Source organism: Fringilla coelebs (genome assembly GCF_963513975.1).
Source record: "Fringilla coelebs genome assembly, chromosome: 3".
NCBI classification, from domain to species: Eukaryota; Metazoa; Chordata; class Aves; order Passeriformes; family Fringillidae; genus Fringilla; species Fringilla coelebs.
Window position 1 is genome coordinate 108347153 of NC_140030.1, and position 20838 is coordinate 108367990.

Consider the following 20838-nt stretch of genomic DNA (forward strand, 5'->3'; position numbering starts at 1 on the left):
ATGCCATATTTACTACTCCTTACTTCTATTACTCCCCAGCTCTTTTTCAAATTAATAGAATATCTACACCTTTTTTCCCCCCAAGAGCTAGGAGGAAAGCTACTTATCTTTTTTCCCTGTTCAGAAGATGTTTCCCCACTGCCAAAACACTTTAGTATTTATGTATGCCATCTATGAAATATGAAATCAAAGAATTGGAAATCCTTCCTTTTCACCATAACTTCAATACTTCAAAAGGAGCACAGTAGGAGCACTTCTCCAATTAACATTTATCCAGCACATTCCACCTCCTCATTCCCTTAACATGTCTGAGTCACAACCACCAGCTCAAGTGACTGGAAATTAACCTACTAAAGCAATGATTTCTAAAGTTACATTAATTTGGCACATAACTTCACAGAAACCTACATCTGGGAAACCAGAGATTCCTCCAGAAACAAGGGAATTTTATTTAAGCCAGAGAGTACCTGCAGAGTGATGCAGTATCTTGTACTAAGTCCACTGTTGGGGTATTAAAAAAACAGAAGCTTTCACAGAAACAAGCTCTTGAATTAGATTGAGTCTTTAGAGAGCTTTAAACATTATCAGACCATTTAGAGTTTCTCCCCCTTTTTCCAGCAGAATTACTGTTCTTTTCTAGGAAACAAAAAATGAACTAATTTCCCTCAAATAATCAGGGGTTAGGCTTGTAAGCAAAAACAGGACAGAATATTACTGCCCTCCTTCTCATGAGCTGTACCTTCTCTGCCCATTTCTTATTCAAAGTCAAAGCCTGGTCAATAAAATAATCCTCCAAATCAGGATCTTACAGATGGGAAGTGTTCTGCCTACCTGGCTGTTGGGTTTGTGCTACACACAAGTTCTGTCAAACTCCACCTGGTGGATAATCTTAAAAAAGCCTAGGAAATAAACTTAAAAAAGCTTTAGCTCCACCAGGATTGATATACCACTCAAATACTAGGATAAAACTTATAGAACTGCATATTTGGTTGCATAGACTTCATCCATTGTTTCTCCCCAACTCCATGAGTGCTACAATCAAGCAAAATCTCTGGGCAGGTATTTTTTCTAAATCTCTTATTAATGGGTCATAGTTGCAATTAATATCAATCTCTGGTAATGCAGTTATAGACAGGAAAAGTCATAGCTCCATGCACAGCTAAAGAGAATTACTCTTCTAGCTCTTTAGCCTCTGACATAGAAAAGTGGAAAGTAATGTGTTAATGTCATTTTCAACTAACATTTAGATAAAGCATCACTTAATTATTTAAATCTCTTACAGTAACTTTTTACCCATACTTCCCAACTCATAAAAACCATAGTAATTTGTATCTTTGTATTTGCTGATGGTTTCTCTTCCAGGATGTCTCAAATATACCTTTACTTTTATAATACATTATTATTTATTATGATCTACTATCCTTGAAAAATAATTCAAAAATGCATTCAAGACATGTAAACCCTACCTGGAGCAGCCTGTGATACTGAAAAGCTGAAAGAGGCATTATTTTTGAAAATAGCAAATTTTATAAAAAGTTGGGAGTTGAATTGCTCTCTCAAAGACTTGAAAGAGGAAACTGGTCAAATATTTATCTAGACAAGAAATTAACACCACTTCACACAGATAATGCTATGGCACAGTACAAAAACCTCTATAGTGCATACTTTATTATCATTTCAGGATGTCATCACTAAATAAGCACAAGTGAAGACTGTCTGCAATTTAAACTTCTAGAGAAGTTTCAAGACAATTATTTCTGAAGAACAACTATTTTTTTCCTCTTTTAAGAAGTCCTTCTATTTTTGCCAGATCTCCAAATGAAACTGTTGCAGAACCTCGCTGGGCTGGTTTTGCCTAAGGAAAAAAAACCAACAAAATATTTAGGGCTAACTTTAAATAAAAATGTTTTGTAAAAATCTTTTAAAACATCACTTATTTAAATAGTACCTTCAAAGAGAAAATAAGAGCTTCACATTACCTGTGACTCATGATATTTCCAGCCAATCATGTAGTAGATCTGAAAGGTGGCAGGTACAGAGCCATTGCTGTTTCCATACATTTCTGTTAGGGCAGGAAGGGGGAGAGAGAAGGTACAGGATGTCAGCTCTAGGAAACACTCAGCTCTCAGAACATCATATTCATCATAATGACTCCTGGTGAAAGATTTGGGACAATAAAAATATCTCATACTGGTGCATCAATACAGTTCAAATCCTGGCATTATAATTAAGGTTAAAAATAGCTCATGATAATGGCATTTTGTTCTGAAGTGTTTGGTGTTTTCAGTTTTGCTTTGGGTTTGTTTAGGGTTTTGGGTTTTTTTTACACAAAGGTCATTAAAAAAAAAGACAGAAAAAATGTTCTTAAAGTCACTTTAGATTAACTCATTACTCCCAAATACTGACCTTGGTATATTGCAGCAGCTGCCAGCATTGTCTCCCTGTGCAGCAGAGGTTTTCTATTCCAAGAGCAATTACTCTCCCCCATACCTAAAAATATGTTTTAGCTTTAAGAAAAAGAAGATATTGCACATGGCATGAGTTAAGTGTCATGCACTAAGGACAGATTCTTACAAAACCAAAGTACAGAATTCTCTGCTATTCACTGTAAGAGAGAACATACCACAGATCATTAGGTGAGTTTCTTATGTGTTGGAATCCAGAATTTTTAATTCCTACGCTTTGCAAAGTTGGCATTGCTAGGAATCATTTCAAATAATTCCTTCTTCAGCCTGAGTCTTTGAACATTTTGGCTTTTAAGTATAACTGATTTTAAGAATTAGTACAAAGGGTTTATTCAGACACATGACTGTACTGTTTTAACAGTTAACCCTTAAAATTACTAGTCCAAGAGATTTAAAATACAAAATAAAGTAAACCCAATTCTAATCTTTTTAATCATTTACTGCATCTGAATGTTTCTACTCAGAATAAAAGTTGCCTTTCCATTAAGCAATTACTCCATACAGCAGTGGATCCAGATAAGAAATGCCCTGAGTTGATGTCAGTAACAACAGAGTGCATGTGGATGACTGCTTTACAATCCATGGCAAATGCAATCAGAATATTAACAAAACTGTTCCTCAACTGTTTGCTGTTCCTCAGCATAGTCCAAATTAAGGATATATTTACTCTCCTTCCAAAGCAGTTTGCTGATTGCCCTGGTAATTAGAAAGGCTCACAGGAAATGCCAGTGTGTGGGATATTCTGTCTCCCTTTGAGGGCTTTTCTGCACCTTACACTGAGCAGGCTCATGCAGAACAGGAACTCCAGGGAAGCAGAACATTCCCAGCAGACCATGAAGTAGCAAATCTTTGACTTGTGCTTCCCAACACAAATCTCCTGACAGGCATCATCTCCTGACTCACCAGGTAGCAGGAAAAAACCTAATGCTCCCCTGTTGCAATAAGATTTATTTTTTAAAGAAAGAAATTCTTTGTGATTAAGATGGTGAAATACTGGCTCAGGTTGCTAAGAGATGTGGTGGATGACCCACACCTGGAAACATCCAAAACCAGGTCAGAAGAAGCTCTGAGCACCCTGATGTAGTTCAAGATGTCCCTGCCCACTGCAGAGAGTTGGACTAGATGGCCTTTAAAAGTTCTTTCCAACCCATACTAGTCTATGATTTGGAGTTAAGAAACACACAGTAAGACAGTTCTGTGTTTGGTCCACTGATACAGAAAACATTTATGTTTCCACAAAGAATGTACTTGCCTTGTAAGTCTTCCATAACCTCAAACAACCCTGGGTAGTTCACTTGGATTTCATCAGTATCCTAGAAGAATTGAGAAGTTCAATTTTAGAGCACATCAAACTAAAGCAACAGCATTAGTTCAACCTTGCTGTACTACCAAACTATTCCCTGCCCATTCTTGTACTTGCAGGGTTCTCAGACGAAGGACAGAATGATGAATCTGACTTTAGGTTTTCAGAAGGCTAATTTATTATTTTATGATCTATCTTATATTAGAGAATATTAAACTAAACTATACTAAAGAATACAGAAAAGATACTTACAGAAGGCTAAAAAGATACTAAGGAAAACTTGTGACTCTTTCCAGAGCCCCAACACAGCTTGACCCTGATTGGTCAATAAGAAAACAATTCACATGAAACCACTGAAACCACCACCTGCTGGTAAACAATGTCCAAACACATTCTAAAGCAGCAAAACACAAGAGAAGCAAATCAGATAATTGTTTTCCTTTTCCTCTGAGGCTTTGCAACTTCCCAGGAGAAGAATCCTGGGCAAAGGGATTTTACAAAAAAATATGACTGTGACAGCCCATGGCAGGAAGGTTGGAACTACATGATTTCTAAGGTCCTTTCTAACCCAAACCATTATACAATTCTATTCATCTGCCTCTTCTGCTCAAATCATGTATTTCTAGGAAGAAAGTACTGTTTTAACATGTCTAAAAAGTTTTGCTTAGTAGCCCAAACACAATCAAATTTTAATTTAAATACCATTATTTTCTTCTTGGTTTTAGAAGAAAGAGCAAGTGTCTATAATTTTTTCATGCAAATCTAACATTCTCTGACATGTCTCCAAGAAAACCATCCAAATTCCACTGGGCCATGAGCCAAAGGTGCACTTCAGTGTACACTACAGTTGGTTCCATTAACTACCACAAAGCCAAAACCAGTGGCAGCCCAGGCTATTTCTGCAGCCCGTTCAGCGAGGTTAAATGCAGAAGGAAGCAGTATGTCATTACTACATTAGCAAACAGTGCTTTTCATATTCCAGCAGCTCTTATGTTCTGGATTGTTCTCCCTGATGGCTCTCTTACTTATAATTACCACAGTGAGGGTGTTAAAGCCAGCCCTGGAGAGGAGATGTCCCAGATCGGCGACGGCGGTGAAGGGTGACACGTGAGGAGAGAAGCCCCCTTCCCTCTCCAGCTCGGCCAGCTGCAGGGAGCAGCGCAGCTCATACAGAGTGTCCCCCCCAAACATGGCTCCAATGAACACTCCATCGGGCTTCAGCACCTGGTGGATCTGCAACACACAAACACACAGGGCATGGCTGTGGGATCACATTCTCTGAGCCTGGCAGAAGCAGTGAGAGAGGTCAAGAATGATCAAAACAATTCTTATCTCATTTACCGCTCCTGCATTGTTCCCAAGTGGAATGCATTGTGGAAGATTGTTTACCTGAAGGGAATTGAGAATTGGATTCTGGTGTGTTTTGATTCACTGACCAACTGAATCCTTTTTTGTGTGTGTGTGTTGGGACTGTTGGCCAACAGTCACAAGATTCTGTGTAGTTGAGTGCTTGGCAGATTCAGTTTAGATGTAATATATAACACATCCAGTTTGGATGTAATATAGAATAATATAGTATAATAAAGTAATTAATTTGCCTTCTGATAAGATGGAGTTCTCCTAATAATTTCTCTCTGTCATGGGGGTCAACTTGTTTCCTATATGTAACTAAGTGGTTCTTAGACTTTTTTATCTTTAAGAACTCAAAAGCAATCATTGTAAGAGCTGCGAGTGACTTTTTTTTAATATTGACTGTATTCTGCAGAACAAACTGACACAGCTTCTGGTCACACTGCAAACAAATAGTCTCTCTTCAGCCAGAGTATCTTCTACTTTTAAGAAGAAATCCTCAGAAATTACACTTACAGTCAGGAATCATGGAACAAACCGTGGAAATTGAGGGTAAAACTATTTTCAGCACAATAGTCCTAAAACACTATTCTAAATTAATTTACTTCTAAAAGGAGGGTAGATTAAGGAAAGTATGCTATTTACTTTTACTTTCTGAGAGCAGCAAAAGCACTTGTTAATGGCTTGATTTAACTTTAGTTTCCAGTACTGAACTCTGCACTTCTGAGACAATAGAGTAATGCCATTTTTATTATGTCTACAATGACTAATTATTAACTTGCCAAAACAGCAGTATCATAATTCAAACAGCAAGGGTGACAAGCTGCTTTCTGGTCTCTTAAGTTCTAGCCCTCTTCCTATTGAGGAATAAATTCATGCTTTCTCATTTCTTTAAGAGCTGGAAATGATCTCTGGTTTAGACATCCAGAAGAGCCTGATTATATAACCAGGCTAACAAGACAGCAAGCATTTCCAATGCCTTTGAAAATAAAAAAAATGAAATCATTTTTAAATGACGTATTAATCAAGCTACCTTTTCTGTGCTAGTAAAAAAGCCTTTAATTGATAGGTTAGAAAATGAGGCAGTTAAAGGCAGTTTCTATTAGTTAAAGACAACACAGGAAATCATGAAAGCTGGCCAAGAAGCCCAGTTCCCTTGCCATTGTGAGACAGTGTCAGTTTTATTTAGTGTGGCAGAAAGTATTTGACTCTCCATAAAATACTTAAATTCCAGTGAAAATTGTGTATTTCTTTCAAGTTTTTTTTAATAACTACTGAATGCTTTTCACTTGATCTTTATTATTTCAGTAACAGTAGGGTAGTCCTATTCCTACCAACAGGTGATAGGCCAGCACTACAATGACTGATCAATTTTAAATAAATGAAAAAGCAGCAAACTGGTTAACATGTTTGATTTCACTAAAGTTTACACCTGCAGGAAAGAGCTGAAGTAATCCAAAACACCCAAAACTGTTGGTGAAAGAAAAACATTTTTCTGTCTTAAACAAGTATTTGCTTAATTCCAATACCAAAAAGTCTTGGTCAATGCAAGTAATGGCAAGTGCTAACTTAGAGTATTAAAAAACAATTTCTTACCTCTTTGAAAGCTTTAGGAAGGTCATTCACCCAATGCAAACTGAAATAACAGAAGTGTACATTTTATAATTTCAGATTTAATCCAAATTAGGGAATGCCAGTAACTACCTAATTAGATAAGTAAGTTTTAGGAGCCAAGCCACAAACTGATTTCTGAAGGTGCAACCATGCTGAAACACCTGCTTGGAACTGACACCAAACAAGAACAGAAGTTTATCCACAAAGCACTTCTTTTAGGTGAGAAAATAAGTCCTGGGGACTAGTTTGTCAAAAAGCAGGAAAAAGAGAAGCTCCAAGTGTTTTGAAGGAAGTTAAACAAACAAAACAGGAAGAATCACCAGAACAGCAGTTTTTCTTAATGCATGCTCATATTAACTATGTAAGTACTTTTCTTATTCCCTTTTAATGGGCAAGTAATCTTTGTTGGATTTAATTTCTTAAAGCTACTCTGAAAAGAATGTTATTAACAACTTAAACAAAACAAAATAAATAAATTATGAGTACATACCTTAAGCTGCTGACAACAAGATCAAACGTATCTTCTTTGAAAGGAAGGAATTCCTCATCAGCTACGACCCTGACTGTCGGGATTTCAGATTCTACAGCATTTTTCTAATGTTGGGTTGGAAGAAAAACAGCTCATCAAAACCTCACTTCTTTTGCTCCCCTGTATTACAGAATTGAAGCACTTGAGCATTCAAAAAGCTACTTACTAAAGCATTCTCTGCGATATCAACTTGAATAAGTTTTTCAACTGTTTCCTGAAATAAAATTTTAGAAGTCTATTAAATATGTGAATTATTTTGTAAATGGACATAAGTAATTTTTTGGCACTTACACCTGTTTATAATAAATTAGAAAGAACCTTTCCCACTCTTGATAGAAGCTTTATTTTCCCCACCCAATGTGGCACCTGCTCCCAGGGAGAACAGCTGAGGCAGAAGTGGCAACAGAAAACACATTCTGTAATTTTAGGCATAAGTTTAGTTAAACATAAACCATGGAAGTGCCTTTACTTACAGAATGGTTCATGAATGGTAAACTGTTGATGGCTTCAAAGCCTCCATAATGATGCTTCTCTTGAACAACTAACTGTGGCCAATGAATTCACCAAAAAAACAGGCATATTCCTACCCAAAACTAAAAGTTAACTGTATCATCAGAGATAACTTCCCTTGCAGATCTGTCCAGTTTTCAGCAGCAATAAATGAAGAACAGCCTGCACAACATGCAGCTTATAACTACAGGTATGGGGGTAGGGGAGAAGATTTACCTCATCAAGACTCAAATGATTGTCTTAAGTTGTAACAGAGCCCTCTTTGAAAGGGAGGCACACATATGAACTTCCTCTAAACACTTAGAAGTATGAAGAGACAGTACCTTGGTTAAGTGCTGAGCTATGTAACCTCTTCCAGAGCCAACATCCAAAGCCAGAGGAAACGTTCTAAAGGATAAGATTAGCAACACAAAACATAACCAAGTCTTGAAATAATTTTAGACTATATTAAGTTTCCCCTGCTAATCTCTAAAGGCCTTATTGAGCTCAGCCCACCGAGCATCCTTTAGTGGTACCTCGGGGAAAGGGCTCAGCATCCAGCTATCTCCCCAGGGGTGCCGTTCCCTGGGGAAGAGGGGAGGGCTGGGGACACGGCGGGGCTCACCTGGTGATGTCAAACACCCGGTCCGCGATCCTGCCACCGACCTGGGGGGGGAGAGCCAGCGGTCAGAATCACAGGATCAATGAGGCTGGAAAAGACCTCTGAGATCATCAAGTACAACCCATTAGTAACCAGCACCTTATCAACTGCGAGAAATGGTTACTCGCTTTTCATAATTTAGAAAGGTTCATTAAACCTTATCAAAAATACAACAGAAGACTGAGCAGAGAAAAAGGTTACAGTGCAGGGAGCAAGAGATTTTCCCCACCCTGTCCTCACCCACACAATGGAGGTTTCGCCTTTTAACCCTTTAACCCCTCCCAAAGTTCTGTCCTTCGTTGTCCAGGGGTGCAGATCTCTTCCTCCTATCCTCATTGGAGGTCAGATGTCACCATAGGGACAAGCCAGCCCTCCCAGATGTCCCGACCCCAGCTGTCCCTTGATAACCACGCGAGGGGGTAAAACATAACTACAAACCTATAAAACTTTTCTTAACCTATATGCATGCTATTTGTCCATTAATTGTGAGAGTCAATCATTGCATTACTCATCTATCACATCAACTAAACCATGGCACTGAGTGCCACGTCCAGTCTTTCCTTAAAGACCTCCAGGGAAGGTGACTCCACCACCTCCCTGGGCAGACCATTCCAATGCCTGATCACTCTTTTCTGGGAGGAAATTCCTTACGTCCAACCTCAACTTCCCCGGCAAAGCTTGAGACGCTATCTTCTTATCCTGTCGCTGGCTGCCCAGGAAAACAGACCGACCTCTACCCAAGGAGTTGGAGAGAGTGATGAAGGCGACCCCTGAGCCTTCTTTCCTCCAGGCTGAACACAGCTCTCTCAGAGACTTGTGCTCCAGCCCCGCTGCCCTCCTCACTATCGCCCCTGAGCTGCGGGCCCAGAACCCGCCACAGCACTCAGGGTGACCGCGCCAGCCCCCGACCCCGCACCTCCTCCCGCAGGTAATCGCACTTAGCGGGCTCGGCCTGCAGCGCCGCCCAGTTCTTCTGTTTCCGCTTCAGCCGCCGGTCGAACGGGTTCAGCGCGCCCGGCGAGGCTCCGGCGGGAGGAGGAGGCGGCGAAGCAGCGCTGGCGGCGGCCCTTGCCGGCAGCGCCCAGAGCGAGCGGCACCATCGCGCCCTCAGCGCCGGCCGCGCCAGGCCCCTCATCGGCTCGGCCTCGCGCGCCCCTCCGCGCCTGCGCCGTGCGGCCGGGGAGCCGTGTCCCGCCGCGGCCGCCGTAGCTTCGCCGGAAGCGGCCGTGTGGTGGCGGCGTGCGGATATCGCTGTGAGGGAGCGGCGTGTGCCGGGCACGGTCGGTGTGAGCGGAGCGGCCTCGGGGCTCCTCGCTGGGGTCGGGGACGGAGCGGGTGTGGGGGCTGAAGGTGCTGCTGGCGGGCTGTAGCTGCGGTGCGCACTGGGTTAATCTTGTGGAAGGCGCCGCGCGTTGGTGCGGTGAGGAGTCACGGGGAGGTGTCTGCAGCCCAGGTGTATCGTAGGATCATAGAAGGCCTGGGGTGAAAGGGATATTAAACACAGTCTCGTTCGAAACCCTCTCCCCATGGCTAGGGGCACCTTCTACCGGGTCGGGTTGCTGAGACCCCCATCCAGCCTGGCCTTGAACACTTCCAGGGATTGGGCATCCACAGCTTCTCTGGGCAACCTGTGCCAGGGCCTCACCACCCTCATAGGGAAGAATTTTTTCTTCCTATCGAATCTAAACCTGATTTCTAATAGATTAAAGCCATTCTCCTGTGCCCTGTTGCTCCAGCCCCTTGTAAATAGTCTTTCTTCATCTTTCTTGTAGGCTCCCTTCAGATGGAAGGCCACAGTTAGGTCTCCTGAAGCCTTCTCTTCTCCAGGCTGAAGAATTTCAATTCTCTTAGTCTTTTCTCCTAGGAGAGGAACTCCTATTATCTTAGTGGTCTCTAGACTTGCTCCAACAGCTCCATGTCCTTCCTGTGTTGGGACCCCAGATCTGGACACGTTGTTTTTATATCACAAGGGTTCTAGTGTTATTATATTGCAAAGGTTCCATATTACAAGAGTTTCCTACCTCCTTGATGTTTTTGGTAGGCAGTTCCTCTAAGCACTGACTCTTCCTTCTTCTCACAGTAGTCAACTAACTCCAGTTCCCTCTCAGCCCCCCAATCCACTCTTTTATAACACTCTTCTTCTTATTGGCTCCAGCTGCAGCCTGTCAGAGTCAGGCCTGTTCCTAATCTCTAATAATTGGCTCAGGTTTTTAAGGGGTAAGATTACTTTCTATGCTACTTTTATTTTCTTAAATTGTATCCCCTTACATGGATACAGCACTTTAGGTGGGCTCTCGCCGGAGCAGAATTCCCTTCCTCATTTGCTGTCCTTGGAGCTTTAGACACAGCCTAAGGCACAGGGGAGTTTTGGGCTCCCATTGCAGCTGGCAAAGCAAAGATTTGTGGCTGAGACTGTGGTAGGTACAGGATTATTTGTGACTTGTTTAAATCTGCTGCTGCATCAAAACCAACAGGCTGCTAGGGTCTATCAACCAGGGATAAAGAAGTCATTGTGCCACATGGTGCTTGTCAGGTCACATCTGTGTTCAGTTTTGGTTCCTGCTGTACAGAAAAGATGTGGACAGGCTGGAGAGGGTCCAGAGAAAGGCCACAGGGATGGCCAAAGGACTGGGAAGCTGCCGTGTGAGGAAAGGCAGAGAGAGCTGGGTTTGTACCACCTTGAGGAAAGAAGGCTCAGGGGAGATCTTATCCTCGCGTTCTGGCATTGAAAAGGTGGTTACAGAGAGGTTGGATACTGTGTTTTCACAAGAAGTCAGGAGCAAAAGACGAAGGGTCATAGGTACAAGTTATTCCTGGAGAGATTCCATTTAGATACAAGAGGAAAATCTTCCTCAATGAGAACATTCAACCACTGGAAAAATCTCCCCAGGGAAGTGATGGATTCCTGTGGCAACCCAGGGCTCTGGGAATATTTCTCTGTCTGCTCTGGGTGCCCTGACCCCCAGGGCAGCACTGGCTTGGACCCTCTTTCATGGAGAAAGTTTCCTAAACTCCAGAATAGACCAGAATGCACTAAGGTGTGAAATAGATTATAGAGAGCAGTGTAGGTGTATCACTGGGTGAGAAACTTATGTTTTAGGGTTTTTAGTATGTTGTGGATAGAAGCAAGATGGAGGGCACAGGGTGCTGTCCTGAGTTTCTTCTTCATGCTGCTTCTTTCTTCTCCTTCATGGGTTTGGCTGGCATTTTGTAATTGGGCAGAGAAGTCCCCATTGCAGCTCTGTGGGATCAGTTATTGGGTTAAAAGGGAAAATAATCCAGGTGTCAGCTCTTCATTGGACAGTTTAGTCTTGAAAGACCTTGTAACAAGAGATTGTTGGCCAGCTTCTGCCTTGATGCTGAACTCATGGTGGTGAGACTGTTTTACTGATAAGAAATAATAAACACCTGAGTCTGAACATGAAATGCCATCTCAAGTGCCTTCAATCCAGACCCAGAGAAACTGAGAGATTCCCACTTACAAGATTTGGCTGGACAGAGTGCTGGGCCATCTTGTATATTCAATGCTTTTGCCTAGAAATGTTGGGCCAGGGAATCTTTGAGGCCCTTCCAACCAGGTGGTGTGTTGCGGTGTTGTGAAGGGTTTTTAGGGCGAGGTGAGAAATTAGAATTTGACTTTAAGTTTTCAGAAGGCTGTTTTATTATTTTATGATATTATACCAAAAGAAAATGATATCATAAAACTATGCTAAAGAAAGAGAAAGGAGACATCAGAAGGCTAGACAAGAATGAATAATAAAAACCTGTGACAGATCAGAGTCTTGATGCAGCTGGACTGAGATTGGTCATTAAGTAAAAACAATTCACATGGAACTAATCAAAGATGCACCTGTTGTTAAGCAACTTCTAAACCACATTCCAAGCAATTAGGTACTTATTATTTACATTTTTTTTCTGAGGCTTTTCAGGAGAAAAATCCTTGCCAAGGGATTTTTCAGAAAATATAGTAACAGTGGCGTGTGATTCCATGAAATTGCCATGTGTTTTTGGAAAGAACTTCTTAGGTATAGGTTAGAAATCTAACTTTGTTAAGGTTTTTTTAAATCAGAAATGATTGGGTTTTTTCCACATTTTAGATGTCCAAGTCTTCAAAAATGGTATCAAAAACGTCAGCCCAGGAGGAAATACTGCGCGATGGCCGGTTCAGCTGCGTTGCAAGGGATCCCAGGTTTTGGGAGATGCCTGAAAAAGAGCGTAAGGTCAAGATTGACAAGCGATTCCGAGCCATGTTCCATGACAAGAAGTTCAAGCTGAGGTACACAGTGGATAAAAGAGGTCGCCCTGTTAACTACACCTCTACAGAGAACCTCAGGAAGTTTTATGCCTTGTCAGAATCTGACTCTGATCTTTCAGAAAGTGATAGTAAAGAAATCGCAGTAAAGAAGAAAAAGAAAAAGAAAGGTAAAGGAGAAGGAGATTCTGTAAAGGCCCTTGCTGGTGGCCTCCCAAAGGAGGAGAGTAAAAAAACCCAACAAGAGGTGGACCAAACATGTGAAGCTGTGGCTAAACTAAATGACCTTAAAAAAGAAGGACAAAAAAGTAAATCAAAGTTCAGCTTGAAAGAGGACTCGCAGAAACCTCTGGTGGAAGGTGATCCCTCTCGGGGAAACAAGGGCCTTTTACCCAAAGGGGAAGACAAGCAAGGAGGAAGACCCATTTCAATTCAAAACAAGGAAAAGTCTTCACAAGGAAGTGCTACTAAGTCAGTCAAAGCTCCCAGGATGGACCACTCCTTAGGAGGGAAAATAAAAGAATCAGGTTAGTTGTTCAAATAACAAGGAGAATCCAATTGTGTTCATGTGGATGTTGGTGCTTTTGTTTTATCCATAAATTAGTTATAAAATAGCTGGCTGACTCAGATTCAGTGCTGCTGAAGGATTGGTCAGCTCTGTATAGAATCTAATTCTTCAATAAGATTGTGAACATCCCTGTCCTTTTAATGGTTGGAGCTGAAATTGTTGGTTAGTTAGGAAAGTAAAATTTATAACAACATATACATTGCTGTATTTGTCAAACTGAATAGCAAATATATGAACTGATACCATGAAGGCACATTACAGCTTGTGGACTGAAATTGTAATCATGGCAGCACTGAGCCATTAATATTAGGGGAGATTAGAAAGAACAAGCTTTAGAAGAAAAACTTTATTTGTATTGCTTGTGTGTGTGTATAGCCTCTGTTATTAAATAGATTTCTACCTGTTGGTTCTGTAATATAAATAAAATAGCAGAATATTTAATTACAGTTGTGATTGATAGTACAATTCTGGGCCCAAAGAGTAATTAAATTACATTAGACAAGACAAACAAAAGAGGAAACTCTGATGTTTTCTGTTACTTGCTCCTGCATCATTACACCTTTCAGGAGTCCTGTAAATAGGTATGAAAAAGCCCTAACGTTTTCCTTTTTGTAAAGGGTCATGTGTAATTCTAATATAAAAATGTATCTAATGTTTATATTTCTGTGCTCAGACATCTGTGACCAAAGTGTAAAATGTAAAAGCCAGTTAGAAGAAGAAACCTCTTCAAGTGAAGATGCAGAATTGGAAGAAGAGGAATCAGAAGATGGTGAAGAAACAGGTGAGGAAGAGGAGCCAGAAGATGATGGGGAGATGGGTGAAGATGACAGTGACTCAGAAGATGATGAAGAAAGTGACAGTGGGCCTGATCTTGCCAGAGGCATAGGGAACATTGACACAAGCTCAGAAGATGATGAGGATTTAAATGAGCTCTTTCCAAAGGAGCCAGAGATCGAGCACTCGTGGCGCGAGCTGGATAAAGATGCCCCTCGTGGAGATGAGGTATGTGGAAAGCAACTTTCAGAGTTGCTTTTTATATACTTTGCATGTAAAAAGCATGCTTTGAGGTATGTAGCAACTTTGCACTTTGCATGTCCTTTTTATGTGCTCTGGTAATTGATGCTTCTCATCTTTGCTACTTTGAGTGATAAAAAGTCACTATGACAATGCTGCTTTTATTTTTTTCGACAAAGTTTATTCCTGACTGTGATTTTTACCACTGAGTTCTTCTAGAGAATTGTGTATTCCCCACAACAGTCAACAGTTTAACCTATGAATTTTATGTTCTTTCAGATTACAAGTAGATTGGCTGTTTGTAATATGGATTGGGATAGGTTGAAGGCTAAGGATTTGTTGGCTCTATTTAATTCTTTCACACCCAAAGGAGGAACAGTGTTTTCTGTTAAGGTAAGAACTGGTTTCTAAAAGGAGTGCTGACTTTTACTGTTAAAAAAAATAGACTACAAAATAAGAGGCAAGACAGTACTGTGGAAAACCAAAAGAAATATTAATGTGTTTAAAGAGAAACTATGTTACAATTTAACTTGCTGTAACAGGCATGTGTTTGGCAGAATTAGAGGCCAAAGCCATTGACTTCTTGTGTTTATGAGGTTGGCCCTCAGTGGTGTTTTTCTCTAGTTGGAGGAGACTACATTTCATTGATTAGTTTAATATTCAGTGGTCTGTATGGCAGATAACCCAACCTTAGACCTTGCTAATAAATTGGTTGTATTCTGGCCAGTTAAGTTATTTTTTTCTATTATTAGTGTCTGCCTCAGCTCTCTGAGAAATTTTAATCAGACACTTTATTCTGAAAAGGGCCACAATGTACAATGAACAAAATCAGTTGTTCTTCATCTACCTTAAAATTCCTAGCAGGAATGGGTTTTCCATAAGTTAAAATTAGGAAGCTATTACAGTTTATGGAATTGATCCTTTACTGATCCTAAATAAAAACTGTGAAGCGTAAAAGCCTGGAGAGATTTTTTTTTTTCCTTAGCAATTGTACATTACACCAAAATTTGCTTTTGTGTTGCTGTATTTGTAGATTTATCCTTCAGAATTTGGAAAAGAGAGATTGAAAGAGGAAGAACAAAAAGGACCTGTGGAGCTGTTCGATCTTCCAGAGAATACCACAGAGGATGATGGGTATTAATTTTAATTTTTGTCTTCAAATGAGAGATATAATATGTTTAATTCTTAGTGGAAATCCCAATCAACTCCTGTTTCCAGGAGTTCATATGTGGTAGTGTCTCCTGTGGACACCTTAATTTTTTAGGTTTTTTTCAGAGGTTGTTTTACAACAGGTTCATTATCAGTGCATTTAATCAGTGCATGATGATGAAACTTGAGAAGATTTGCTTTTTAATGTGAGTTCAAAATTTTATGATGTAGCTCATTGGAATAATCAATGGAACAAATACGTGGGCAGCTTAAAAAACAGCATTTCTCCTCTACAAATTGCCATTTGTGCAGTAAACTCCCTTTAGAGCTCACTGTCAAAATTCTTACCTAAATCAGCACAGACCTTAGTCCAAGAATTCCCAGACTGAGATTTCTTGAGTGCCACCAGTGACATCCCTGGCCTCCTAGGCTGAGTTCTTCTGTCTGCCATTGTCCTGCCTTTTTCAGGCATGTCTTTTTGCCTTTTTTTAGCTTTTGTTCAGGGTTTTGCTTTAATATTTTTCCAGAATTTCCAGATGTTTGGCAGCCTGACTGGGGCCATATTTGTATAATCCATCCTGCTGGACTGCCCTGTATTTAGAAAATCTAGATGTTTCTAAAATAAGGGCAGATCCCTTTGAAGACATTCTGTGGTGCATCAGGAGAGTGTAAGGTGGATGTGTAGAGCATGTTCTGAGTCACCTGCATTGTGTTCATCAAGGTGCATCCTGAAGTGTTGGATTTAGTGCTCAGTGGGATTGAGAGCATCTGGAATCCAACATGCAGAAATCCAGGTATCCCAGAGGTACCTCAGTGATACCTGTGCCCTTCAGATTCACTGAACTTCATCCCTGTGACCTTTCAGTGGAGCCATGTACAAATTTCACACTTAATAAAACTGCCTGAAATAGTCTTTTTACTTAAAGAAAACTCAATACTGGTAGAACTTTGTGCTGTTTAACATTTAATCTTACGAGATTAGGAGAGTGATTGATTGGTGCATGTTTTTAATGAGTTGAATTAAAAGATATTGTGAATCAAAAGCTGTTGAAGCCAGCTCACCTGACTGGTCTTTTCTCCACTTTTGCAGGATTTATAGGGAAAAACTGAGGGAGTACCAGTTCAAGCGACTGAAATACTTCTATGCAGTTGTGGAATGTGATTCTCCTGAAACAGCCAATAAAATTTATGAGGAATGTGATGGACTGGAATTTGAAAGTAGCTGTTCTTTCATAGACCTGAGGTAACTCCACTGGTTATAATTTTGCATGTTGGGCCAGGAAGTTTATAATAATTTGGAGTAAATATTTCTTACTCATCTGTTCCCAAATCCTATTTTATTCACTTTTTTATTTTTAATTTTTAATATTAAACTTTCTGAAAATATCGTTCTTAAAACAAAACCACCAAAAAAGCCACCTGTGACCCTGTTTATACCAGACTGAAAATTTAAATACTTCCCAAAGAGAGTGTTGTTACACAGTGAAAACCTGTGGAACAGATCTGCAGAAGCCAGGCAATAAATCTTACATGTGTGGAGTACTTGTCCATATCTTTTGTTCCTTCTTCAGGCTTACCCCCTTTTTATTTTTGCTAATTCTTTCATGCTGATGTACCATACTCAGGAAAGCTTAGGCTGTTTATGCTATGCAATTTCCCAGTGTATTTGAAGAATAACATGTTTTATTTGCCTTTAAGATTTATTCCAGATAACGTTACATTTGATGATAAGCCAAAAGATGTAGCCTCAGAAGTGAACATAGCTGCTTATAAGCCAAAGTACTTCACATCTGCTGCTATGGGAACATCAAAGGTATCTTTACAGTGTTTTTGTAATGCTTTTCTTATTTGTTTAGTTTTGCTGTCAGCTTATGAGTGATATATGTACCGGGGAAAAGATTCCTGTTTTATCTCCACCATTTCAAAATAAAGACATCAAGCATATTAAAAGATTTAAGCATGCTATGGACCTACAAGTTGCAGCCCTGGTTTGGATTTTAAAGGAGATTGTGCTTCTCTTTTACAAATTAAATCCAAAATTTTGACCTCATTATATCTCTGTGACAAGTTGCACATAAAATTACTTTGTTATTTACAATCAAATCTTTTAATTTGCCTAAAATGGATGTTCGTGTATAAATCACTAAGAGCTTTTTTGGTAGTAATGCCAGGCTTCAACAGTTGCTTCCCTTCCTTGTAGCAATTCATTCCTACTCTGTCCTGCTGAGAGCCAAAATTTCCCTCTGGCCATGAAGTGAACCAGATTGGAGAAGTGATTAGTTGAGAAATAAGTACTTTGTGCTGGATCACGTTTCAGTCAGATCTGTTCCACGTTCTGGTCGAGGGCGCAGTTGCGCAAACGCTTTCATTGTCTCCATTGCAATCCGTGTGTGATGCCTGCAGTGAATTGCTGCTGGAAGAGGAAAAGAGAGGCCTTGGTGGCTGCTTCAACTCCAGTATCTGTTGACACAAAGGAAATTTGGCTCACAGAGGTTTTGTGTTGTGGGACCTGCTGTAACAGAACCATTCAGTGCATGAGATTTCTGCAGTTTTTCTTGTAGCTCAAACGCATTAAAAGTGACTGTAGTATAAATTCCAAAATGTTATAATTAAATTCATGTTACTAAATGGTTGTTATAGTGAGTTACTGTAGAGAGAATTACTAACAGGTAATTGAATGGAAAGTATAAAGTAATTTTCCCTAAAAAGACAGTGTTTAGTTTTAGTGTTCCAGCTTCTACAACTGGCATCTTTCTTTTAAGGTAGATATCACATGGGATGAGACAGATCATGAGCGAGTAACGTCACTCAGCAGAACTTTTAACAAAGAGGAGCTGCTTGACATGGATTTTCAAGCTTATTTGGCTTCATCAAGTGAAGAAGAGGAGGAACAGCAGCAAGGTACTTTGGTAATAAATATTGTACACAAAGCCATTGGCTGCAGGGTTTTGAATACAAATTATTTAGATATTTAAATGTCATATCTATAGAAAATGCTTTGTTGTATAATGATTGTGCCCCTGAGCAGAGTCTTTAAATAGTTCAGACTGGAAGGGACCTAAAAGACCATCTAGCTCCAACACCCTGCCATTGGCAGGGACACCTTCCACTGGACTACAGTAGCTGCTTTCTGAATAGGAGCTTGCAAGTCTGAGTGGAGAATCATCTTCTTGCATTTTGTTTCTCCTCTTACTTCCTTTTTTTCCCCTTTTTTCGGGGTATCTTGACATCTCTTTGTCAAGTTTGGCAATATCTGCTTTTAATCTGTTCATTTCTGAAATAAATTATAGGCCCATAGAATTTGAAGTGTTCCTTTTTCAGAGGAAAAGTCCTAGTTTGAAATGCAAGGTGGATAGTGACTAAATGAACAGGAACATCTTTCAAATGCTTTTTGATTTACATACTTCTTAAGAATATAAAGAGCATTTCATCCGTAAGCTACATGAGTCTTTTGCATATGGTAGAGCAATGTTTAAATTCCTGATTTAAATTGCTTGTCTTCATTCTAAAATTCCTCCTGCTCTTAATAATATATACAGCCTAAATTACAAGGCAAATAAAATTTCATTAAGCCTTAATTAGGTCTTTCAAACAGATGTTAAAATTGATTTATACTACATTAAAGCAGGTTGCTGCAATCAGAGGTGAGCTTGGAGCATGCAAAAAAACATTACAAATTTTTCTGGTTATAGAGTTGGGAAATCTTGTGGCAGCAAACTCATCTTGGCATTATCCTGGCAGTGATAATGTCCACTTGTTTCTCCCCTTACATAAAACCTCACAAACTGCACTGTAATGCACTTTAGTTTCTCTAGCAATACTTGGTGAAGTTTGTAAAGGGGACCAGAGGATGCAGAGTAAAGCACTTCTCTCAGGTACAAGGCTATCAAGTTGCTAAAGATAAACATCTGTGATAGGGTGGTGATGAAAGCAAATATTCATGTGAACAACACTTCAGGAATTTTAAAGAGTAAAATTCCATTGCTGGTAAGGAAAAAAAAAGACCTTAAATAATCTTACCACACTAATAAATTTTAAATCTGGAAATATCTAGATTCAAATGATGTTTTGAAAAGTAAGTTGCTAATAGAGGAATTATGTTGTCAGGTCTTTAATATGTTCCTGACATTTTATCCATTCAGTTATGTGATACAAAACAGGATTCCATCTGTCAGGGTTCCATCCAGCAGAATTACGTGGTGCTATGCACAAATGGGAAAAATCAATGTCAGCTGCTTGAATGGAAATGTAGGAGTCTGATAAGGAGGAAAAAAATGTCCTGGACTTCTATTCGTACTTTTCAAACTTATTAAAATGTTTTATTTTTGAAAGGGTTTTTGTTGGCCAGTTCTAACATGTTTTTTCATGGAATTTTTCAAGTTAAAATATGTGCATCATGAATGCTAGTATTACTCTTAAACAACAGTTCTGTAACATCAAGGATTTCAGTGACCTGGAATGTTGTGGTTCGTAGCACAGAACTTCTCCTTTACGTTGCTTCTGAATTTTCTGGTACTTGGGTACATTTATCCCAGTTAGGAAGTGTTTGTGGCATTCATCAAACCCAGCCCATAATTGCTATTTTGACAATGTGGACCAGTGACTTAATGTATGGCATTTTAAATATGCTTCAAATTAAGCACAATGGGGTTTATGTCTAAGTTTTTGATCTGTTTTTTTTTTTTTTTAATCTTTACGAGAGCAACATCTTTTCTGCTCTTCTGCTTTGCACAGCACACAAATAGTGAAACAGACTCTATGTTAAATACTTTTATAGGACTATTTTAAATTAGCTGGTCTTGATAGAATCATGGAATATCCTGAGTTGGAAGGGACCCATGAGGATCATTGGATCCATGTTGTGACTTCACGAAGGGAAACCTGAAAGTTAAACCAAAGAGTTGTCCAAACACTGAACACCACCAGGATTGTAGGAGCTTCATGTAGATCTCTGCTCTCCTCAGTGGGAATCTGAGCAGGAAGCCCAGTCTCCTGTGGTATTTGACTTCCAATATAAGACTCCACAAAGCCAGTAGGTCTTTTGTTTTGTGCTGCTGTCCTGACACCAGAGGTGCACAAGTGCACTGAAAGGTAATGTAGTGGTCAGGAGGGAGGAATCTTTGTTTAAATGATGCTGCTAAGTCTTATTTTCAATGATTAAGGTTAGATAGAATCAGACTAGTTACCAAATCTTTTTACAACTCTGAAATCTGTTTGTTGCAATAACTCATGACTACATATATAAATTAAAATGCATATATAGCATTTTATTAGTAAGGTACAGCCTTTTTCTCTTAAAAATGAAGGGTATCCACATGTGTTTATATCTGCTAAAGCTATTACAGAAGGCTAAGAAATGGAGGGTGACAGAAGTAGAACATGTGGTTATTTATTATTGTCTGTGGAAAGAAGAAGGAAGAGGGTTTAGCAGTTTATGAGTTGGC

General features: G+C 39.7%; 2 protein-coding genes across 2 annotated transcripts in view; one reads left to right on the top strand and one right to left on the bottom strand.

The window, feature by feature from the left end:
* Positions 1–1566: 1566 nt before the first annotated feature.
* On the bottom strand, positions 1567–9574 carry NDUFAF5 (NADH:ubiquinone oxidoreductase complex assembly factor 5). Its single transcript, XM_084202571.1, has 11 exons — positions 9328–9574; positions 8376–8416; positions 8095–8158; positions 7428–7475; positions 7223–7326; positions 6715–6754; positions 4804–5001; positions 3718–3778; positions 2407–2490; positions 1980–2062; positions 1567–1855 (listed from the first exon to the last, which is right to left on the bottom strand). The coding sequence occupies exons 1-11, from the start codon at positions 9544–9546 to the stop codon at positions 1769–1771; spliced, it is 1029 nt and encodes a 342-aa protein (XP_084058697.1). The 5' UTR covers positions 9547–9574; the 3' UTR covers positions 1567–1768.
* A 71-nt stretch (positions 9575–9645) lies between these two features.
* ESF1 (ESF1 nucleolar pre-rRNA processing protein homolog) overlaps positions 9646–20838 on the top strand; it is a 28957-nt gene continuing 17764 nt past the window's right edge. The window contains exons 1-8 of the mRNA XM_084201999.1: positions 9646–9691; positions 12509–13190; positions 13905–14233; positions 14525–14638; positions 15279–15379; positions 16485–16637; positions 17093–17207; positions 18157–18295. Of these exons, the coding sequence (XP_084058125.1) occupies positions 12509–13190; positions 13905–14233; positions 14525–14638; positions 15279–15379; positions 16485–16637; positions 17093–17207; positions 18157–18295 (1633 nt within the window). The 5' untranslated portion in view covers positions 9646–9691. The remainder of the gene's footprint in view (positions 9692–12508; positions 13191–13904; positions 14234–14524; positions 14639–15278; positions 15380–16484; positions 16638–17092; positions 17208–18156; positions 18296–20838) is intronic.